The sequence below is a fragment of the Populus trichocarpa genome, chromosome 19 (assembly GCF_000002775.5).
Source record: "Populus trichocarpa isolate Nisqually-1 chromosome 19, P.trichocarpa_v4.1, whole genome shotgun sequence".
In the NCBI taxonomy this organism is placed as follows: Eukaryota; Viridiplantae; Streptophyta; class Magnoliopsida; order Malpighiales; family Salicaceae; genus Populus; species Populus trichocarpa.
In genome coordinates this window covers 10,346,587-10,355,826 of record NC_037303.2, presented here as the reverse complement: position 1 = coordinate 10,355,826, position 9,240 = coordinate 10,346,587, and the positions used below count along the sequence as shown (strand labels likewise).

General features: G+C 31.8%; 1 protein-coding gene across 1 annotated transcript; it reads right to left on the bottom strand.

Annotated features, from left to right (window-relative positions):
* Positions 1-4,946: 4,946 nt before the first annotated feature.
* LOC127904744 (berberine bridge enzyme-like D-2) lies at positions 4,947-7,083 on the bottom strand. Its single transcript, XM_052449347.1, has one exon. It carries the CDS (start codon positions 6,799-6,801, stop codon positions 5,146-5,148), a length of 1,656 nt encoding a protein of 551 aa, XP_052305307.1. The 5' UTR covers positions 6,802-7,083; the 3' UTR covers positions 4,947-5,145.
* Positions 7,084-9,240: the final 2,157 nt, after the last annotated feature.

The window sequence follows — 9,240 nt, the reverse complement described above, 5'->3', positions numbered from 1 at the left end:
AGCTTTGACTATAAATACTGTTATTTGATCCCCATACTCACTCAATTCCTTTAAGTTTTACACCATCTATATAGAGTAAGTAGAGTTTGGAAGTGCCAAATATATATAAAAGAGAGCAACAAATACATGAGGAACATCAATGGCTGGAGGTACTGTTTCCTTGTCATTAAGCCTTACGATTATGTTATAAATATATTTATTCTGCATCATAGAATCGTTAATTAAGTTTTACAGTTCTTTGACTTCATGTTATCAAATTATCTTATATAAGAGACGGGATACATGCAGAGCCTTGTGAAGATTTGTGAATATCTAAGATAGGATTTGTCACTTCTAGTAAAGAAAGTTAATGTTATTGGCAACTCATTAAGTGGATGACTCCAAAATCTATACACATAGTGGGAATTGATTTTAAAAGGGTTCTCAAATCATAGGATAGTTACATTCCAAGCTCTATATATGTCTTTTCATTATCTCCATTTTATATGATTTTAATCTACAATAACCTTTAATTTTATGATAGTTTATCTTAATTATCTCCATTTTATATAGTATTTATTTTAATTTATATGTAGAAAGACATAAATTCATGAAATCATGGGCTTTGAAGTGAAATTTCAGTATTTATTCCCAGAATTCTAGCTATACAACATCCCTAACTGCATTGAGAATTAAGACAGTGAGTAAGACAATTAAATGAGAAAATTAAATCTACCTTGAAGAGATCTGGTTGACTTGTGTACATGTTTTGAAAAAAAAGAAAGAGGGAAATTAAATTTTGTATTGTAAGAATAAGGAAATTTCCTTACCAAAAATCTAAAAAAAAAAAATTCTTTGTAAATTAGGTATAACTTTCGCTACATATATCCAAGTTAACTACTTTTAGTGTCAAAAGAACTCTAAAAGGTAGTTCTATAACTTTTATGTATATGATTTTCTCAAAATAAGTCTATCTCATAAAGAAAATAGCTCCACTTAGAACAAGTAGTCAATTACATATCCTGGTAGTCAATTATATCGATGTCACTGGCTCTAATCAGAATAAATAGTCAATTAAATATTTTGGTAATCAATTACATTAATACCACTGGCTTTATTCAAGATGGCTAGTCAATTAAAGATCCTGACAGATAATTATATTAACGTCACTAGCTCCACGCAGAATAGCTAGTCAATTAAATATCTTGCAGTCAATTATATTGACGTCACTAGAGCAACCCATAATGACTAGTCAATTAAATATCCCAGGAGACAATTATATTGACTCAACTAGCTCCACCTAGAATAAATGATACAATCCAAGTCAGGTTCAAATTCAGCCTTTAAATGTTTGCTGACCAGTTTTGCAAGATCATGCATATCTCTTAAACCATTTATCGGATCGGGCTGGAATTTTACGAGGAGATAAATACACATGGATATAAAAACCCTTGAGACCCAAGGATCCTGTTAAATAGATCTTGAGTTGTTTAAGGTTTTTCCAAAGATTACTTGAAGATCAGATATTGTTTTTGGTTTTGAATAATTGCTTCAATTCTTAATTGTCACAAACCATAAGCTATCGAAGTGTTCGGCCTCTAACACTAATCCACATGAACCACCAATGAAAAATCTTTTAAATCCTTTTAGGAGAAAGATATTTCTATACCTTTGAGTGCTATGTGTTTTTTTTTTTTAGTGTTTCAGGTGTTTCTGCAACTAGTTTAGTATTAATCACATTCTAACTCTCAATTTCTAAAAGTCATTTACAATCAAGTCATACTTGATTAAAATTTTAATTTTAATTTTTGACTAATGGTTTTTATATGTGTGACCCATTAGGTTTTCAAATAAGTTGGCCTAAATATAGATTATAATTCTAAATAAAATAAGATTAAATAAATTAAATAATTTAATTTATTATCAACTCAACAATTTATTGATTTATATTTGAAGATCAAGTATAATATCTAGTAACCTGTCATGATTCCTTCAATATTAAGAAAGTCATAAGTGGTTTGACTTAACTTTCTGATAACCGGTTTCTCAATGTAATTATTATCCCTTTATCAAGAATATTTTAATTTAGACATTATAGCCTAGAGTATATTTACTTTGTGAAATCATTTTTGTTCTCAATACTATAGTAATTGATTGTTTAAATAAGATTTAAAACTCATTTTCAAATCTCATTCCACCTTGACCAAGGATTTCACAATCAATACTGTTTGAGAATAAATAAAATTTTTTCAATAATTTACTTACGGTGATGAATTCTCTCTTGATTACTCAAACACCTTCATATTATATTATACCTAATATATGCCCAATTGTTACCCTTTATTGGGACAACATGTAGTTAGAATCAAAACATAACACTTCCTATATAAGATAACTTAGTGATCTCAAATTTAAGAATTACTTACATAACTGCCACCTAGCTTTTCTATAATTATAGATGATCTATCCATATGAGTTTCTCATGTGTATCAATTAAGTGTACATGTTATCTAACAAGCACATCTACCATATTATTTTTAGATATCCCCTATACCTCAGCTTATAAGAGTAGTTGTTTCTTTTCACAAAGGAAAAAATATAATATGTATCATTCTCAATAACTTTAATTAATATTTAATCTTAAAAGAACATTGATCATAAGCATTTAAGAATAATGCTTTGATGTAATAAAGAGATGTGCATTAGGGATATTTTTACCCTAATTTTTGCTATCCGATTTAATTAGAGACAGTCTCAGTTTCATGGATTTTACAGGGTTGTTTTGAGTTTTTTATGAGTTGGTCCTCATGTTATTTAGATCATTATTTTGCACTTTGTAAACAGCTGAAATCCTTGCCATTTAGACCAATCAATTCATCATCGATCTTCTCCATTTGTTGGCATCATCATGCCCTTCATATGAAACATAACTTGATAATATCAGTTTTTCCAATTTTTTTCCTTTATTAACCAAATCGAACCGAAAATGGTCAGTTTGAATCGGTTTCAATTCTGAATTAAGAAAAAATAAAAATTCAGTTTGGTTGGTTTTTTCAAGTAAAAACCGAACCGAACCGAAAATGCTCACCCTTACTGCCACCTAGCTTTTCTATGAGTTTCTCATGTGTATCAGTTAAGTGTACATGTTATCTAATAAGCATCTACCATATCATTTTTAGATATCCTCTATACCTCAGCTTATAAGAGTACTTATTTTCTTTTATAAAAGAAGAAACATAATATGTATCATTTTCAATAACTTTAATTAATATTTAATCTTAAAAGAACAATGATCATAAACATTTAAGAATAATGCTTTGATGTAATAAGAATCTCGTAATTATAACAACTTTATAATTTTCTTTACAAAGCATTTTTATCTCATAGACTTTATTTTAACTCTAGATTCATTAATGAAATATAAATGAATATTAAAGATAAAAATCTTTATTGATAATAAATAAATTTTACATGAATAAAATTTGTGCTATATAAAATCAACCAATTGACTATAGAGCATATTTATTAACTCAAAGATCAAATATAAAAGATGTAATAAAACTATAACCATATGACCAAATCAGCTTTCCTAGTAAATCCCTACTTGGTCAAATGACCTGCTACCACTACAAGATTTAACAGTTTTATCGACGGATTTTTTCCGTCAGTGTAAGACACATATTCCGTCGGTAATTAATTCCGTTGGTAAAAATGACACGTCATCTTTTTTTTTTGCTTTGTTTTAAATTTTTTTCCCACGGTAATTCCGTCGGTAAATACCGAGGGAATATATCCGTCGGTAAAATCCCTCGGAAATTTATCGACGAAAATATTCCGTCGGTATTTCCGTTTGTATTTATCAATTTTCTGGTAGTGTACTCTCTCTATAAACATGTGTAAAATTCACAAAATAAAGCATACTACATGTACTTGAAATGTTATTGAACTCATATAGTAACTGTCATGACAGCATAATATTGTTGCTATTAATCCAAGTAATGTTTGTCATTGTGTGAATTAGACTCACAATATTCTAGTCTTTAGAAGAAGTGTAATAATAATTAATACTCAATTAAAAAGCTTTTCAAATCACCAAAACCTCATCTACAGTGGACTTTTTAATACCCATAGAATATGAGAAGATACCATAGTTTTTAGACCCGCCTTGGTGGCCAGCCCGGTCCAAGGCCCGGGTTCCGAGTTTTGACCGGGTCACCAGGTTGTCTGGGTCAATTTTTTAAAAAAAAATCAAAATGACGTCGTTTTAGTAAAAAAAAAAACAAAAGTCAACGAGTTGCATCAAGGTTCTTAACCGGGTCGCCGGGTCATACCAGGTTTCTTCTTCCCCTGTTTTTTTTCAACCCGGCCCGGTTCCAGCCCCGGGTTGACTGGGTCCTGGGTCGACCCGCCGGTCCGGACCAGGTTTCAAAACTATGGAAGATACAAAAAAAAATTAACCTCATGTTCTTTTAATATGTACACCACCAATTCTTGAAGGCTTAATTGCAACTAGTAGCTTTATTCCATTATTTCTTGAAATATGAATCTATCATTCCAATCTAAGTTTTCATATGAAACAAATGAATTAAGAAAAAGTAAAGAGAAATTTGTGCTTTACATCCAAATTAATATAGTGTGTTTGTTTTAGCTTTTGTTGTTGAGGTTGTGTTAGGGTATAATCCATTTATGCACAAAACTCAACTACAAAAATTAATTTTTCTTGTTTTTTATGATTTTTTTAGTGGGTTCCACACTCAACCTCAACCTCCACCTCAAATACAAACACACACTAAAACATACACTAAAACATACCTCGATAAAAGGTTTCGTGAACTCAGAGGGAATTATTATTATCATTAATGTGTTATTCGGGCATTAATTTTGAAATAGGCTCTCGCTCCTTTTTTTTTTTTTTTAATGTCATTATTAAAATTAAACTAATTGAAAAAAATAAAAGCAATAAATTTAAAAAAATACAAAAGAAAAATAAAATTATAATAAACTAAGACACGCAAGTCACATCAAATGTCTTTCTTGATACATGATTACATTTTGATTAATTGAAAAAATGATAAAGCGAGAAGATAATTATGAGTACATTTTTATTCTAATTAATAGGGTAAGAGATTTGGATTTAATGGTTTCGAGCACAAGCCTGTTTTATACTTAAATCTCGGCTCTGAAACTCACCGCCGAGGACACCGCAGGGGGGATGCTTTGTTGATTACTGAAAACGTTGTCTGGATCAATATATGTCTTGACTTCAACCAACCTATCGTAGTTTCTCAAGAAGTACTTTTCTCCCCAAACCCTAGCAACCTCGACAGCATCTCTTGCTGGAACCATACTGGTTTTGTCATGAAGCAACTCCATCACTCCAAGGTCGAAGTCCATGTAATTGATATAAGCAGCCCTCGGACCGAAGGACACAAAGGGTGTCATTGCATTATAAAATTTTCTTATCCAGTTAATGTAGTCGTTGCTTTTGTTGTCATCTCTCTCTTTCCATTCCACCAGGTACTGAATTGTGAAAAGGTTACCCTCTCTGTGAGGGAAGGCAATGGCATCGCTGCTTATATTCTGCATAATCCCTCCGTAAGGGTCCAAGATGACATACCCTTTAGGCTCCTTTTCAAGTATGTCTAGAGCTGTTCTTATGCCCTCGAAAGAAATATTTCTCCTCACATAGTCTGATTTGGCCTTGAAGTAGTTCTTCTCTTCCGTATACCGATTTTTCAAGTCGGACACTAAGCTTCCATCACTTAAGCCAGAGAAGAATAGGATTGATTCTATCCAAGTCATTTCTTTGCAATCTTCTGTTTCAATACCCAGCTCAGGAAAAACTTGATTTAGGATAGATACAGCTTCATTTCTCGGACCTAGATAAAACCCTTTAAATGTAGCTGATATTCCTCTAGTTTTTGTCCCTGGCAGACCGGCTCCCACAAAGCATGACAAGTAAAAATCTCCATCCATGCTGGGTGCTACCCCTTGCCAACCATTCACTAACTCGGCTACTTGGTATTTTGTGCCAGGTCTAGAGACTATAAAACCAGTGACAACTTCGGGCACTTTCAGCAACCTTATTTTCCAAGCATAAATAATGCCCCATGCACCTCCTCCGCCACCTCTAATAGCCCAAAACACATCCTCTTCCATGGATTTTCTGTCTAACAAACGTCCATTGGCATCGATAAGAAGGGCATCAACCACATTATCTGCTGCAAGTCCATACTTTCTAGACAATAGCCCAAATCCACCTCCTCCAATATGACCACCAACTCCAACAGTCGGACATGATCCAGCTGAGAACCCATGAATGCTGCTTGCCTCAGAAATAGCTGAGTAAGTCTCACCAAGGGTTGCACCTCCTTCCACCCATGCCGTTTCTGTCTCCAAATGCACTGAAACTTTGTTCAGATTCATCATGTCTATAATCACAAAAGGAGCTCCATCATTAGCTACTGATGAAGTCCCCTCATAGCTGTGCCCACCACACCTTACCCTTATTTCTAACAACCCTTCCCTACAACACATCACACTCTTGACTAACTCATCTAAACTCCCAGGTAGGATAATGGCTAATGGCTTGGCAATTGTTGGTTCTGTGAAGCGAAGGTTTTGAATGGAGAAATCAAGGATCTTATAGTATGTTTTTGAGTCGTCATCTTTTTTTGTGCTAGGCAACGTAGTGAAGTTGTTTATGTCATGTGTAGTTAAGCAAGATGTAATTTGGTCCTCTGGTGCACATAGAGATGGAAATACAAGAGCAAAGGACATGAAGAGAAACAGAGGAGATGGGTATTTCATCAAGTTAGCCATGGTTGTTTAGAGCCTTAACCTCGGGAGAGAAGGTTGGTTTTGGAGTGGTGGAAAAATGGGTTATATTGAAAAAGTGGAGAATCATATCACACGTTGCGGACAAAAAGATGGAGAAATCAAAGTTAAGAGCATATAAGTGGCCGGCAATTCATTTAGCAGTCGCCTAAGTTAGTAAAGCGGTACTCTCCCTCCAATATTTAATTGCCTCAAAACTACCATTGAAAGGTGACAGAAGCCACATACAACAATTTGCATGAGATACCATATAGGTAGAGAGAGAGAGAGAGAGAGAGATAGGTATGGAAATAAATTAACTTGACCATGATTGTACATGAATATAATAAGCGAGAACAACTTGGTAAAGATAGTAGAGCTATACAGGCAAGACAAATATAAACATCCAAGGCCTGCCTTTGTTTGATCGGGTGTTTATCACTCATATTTCTTCTGACGTATATTAATTATAGCTAGATTGAAAGCATGCACAAACTGTTGGCCTTTAGTTATTTCTGTATCTATTTAGAGATCCATGGTGTTTCCATAAGCCAAAGGATAAAGTGGCTGTACCATTTCAGAAAAGACAGTAGTCCATAGAAAATTCACTTTGTTTTGGTGTTGTTCTAACTTCGATTTGAATGCATGCATGCCGTAACTATATCCGGTGATATTACTATAATTGATATGGAGTAATAACATAATTGGAAAACCTCAATTTATCCATTAATATATTATTCAATTATCAATTGAATTCTATTCTTTATATATATATATATATATATATATATATATATATATATATATATATATATATATATATATATATTATTCGTTTTACCCAAATGCAAGGCATTAGAGATTGTCTACCCAAATGCAAGGCATTAGAGATTGTCTTGCCACCCCTCCTTCCATTGCTTTCCATTCATTATTAGATATGTATTTTGTTAAAGAATTATCTCAATCTAAAAATTTAAACTATTAGGTAAGATTTCAAAATATGATTTATATTATTATCTAACACCTCCACTTAAGTGAAAACCCTTTAGATTTGAAACTTGCACAGACTCACACTACCTTGTGATTGCTTTTTATATAATAAATAAGGATGATGAGATTTGAACTCATGACCACTTCATCAACAAGGTTTTGATACTATTTTAAAGAATCATCTCAACCTAAAAGTTTAAACTGTTAGATGAGATTCTAAAATATAATTTATATTATTATCTAACATATTTAATTTTTTTTATTTAATTTGCATGTGATCATTAAGTGTTTGGGATTAAAATGTTAATCTACTATGAAAAAACAATTTGAGGATGAAATCATAGTACATTTTCCCACCATTCTAAAGACAAAATTTATTACTATTTGATGGTAATTTTTTTTTATTTAAAATAGTTTGGAGTTTATTTTCACACCTTGAATAGAAACACTATTAGGACATATTCTTTTAATTATGAGTAACAACAATCGAGAGGTGATATTGTTTAATGTCAATTATGTTTAGGACAAAATTGATAAAATCAAAACATATAAGATTCAATGCTTAATGGGATGATACTATAAGGACTAAATTAAGGCTTGTCCTTAAATGATTGACATGCCATGATTGCATGACATTGTAAGCCCTTGAAAAATATTTTGTTTCCGTATTAATCAAACCATCAAATTTATTGTATTCTGTTTGCTTCAATTAAGAGGATTTTAAACTTTAAAGTTAAATGTTAAATTTAATGTTAACAATATGAACTTATAACTTCAGACTTGTAGTTCCAAACTTTGAATAATATATTAAAAACAAATTAAAACTTGTAAAGAAATCAAATAATCTAAATGCTTTGAATTTAAAAGATAACTTTACAACTTAGGATTAAGAAACTTAAATTCATTGGATAATTTTTCATTTGATTACAAATACACATTGAAATTTCTTGACAAGGAAACATTGCTTTATGGCCTTTATAATATACTTTCGATGATTATCCAAAAAAAAAAAAATCCAATCCCTTTCCAAATCTAGACAATCTCCAGCTCTCCTCTTGGAAAAAAAAGGAAAAATTTAAGTTTATTGCTCATAAATCAACTACTCCTTCAAGTAGGGTTTTATCCTACACCTAAAAGTCTAAGTCTAAAAAAGCTCCTCCTGCTAGTTTGAAAGTTCAAGTATCTTTTCCATCAACGAAAGTTCCTTCCACTTCAAAGCTTATTATTTCAACCTTGGTATGATTATGAAGATGCTCATATTAGTAAAGCTTCTTCTTACCATTCTAACCCTCCAACATTTAAGGATTCTTTACCATTAAAGGACTTTGATCAATTTGGACAAGTTAGATGCTTATATACATCTTTTTCTCATAATTGATGTTATTTTAATTATATTAACACTCTATTATAATGTTCTATAGGAGTAGACTTTGTTATACAATTTTTTTTTCTTCT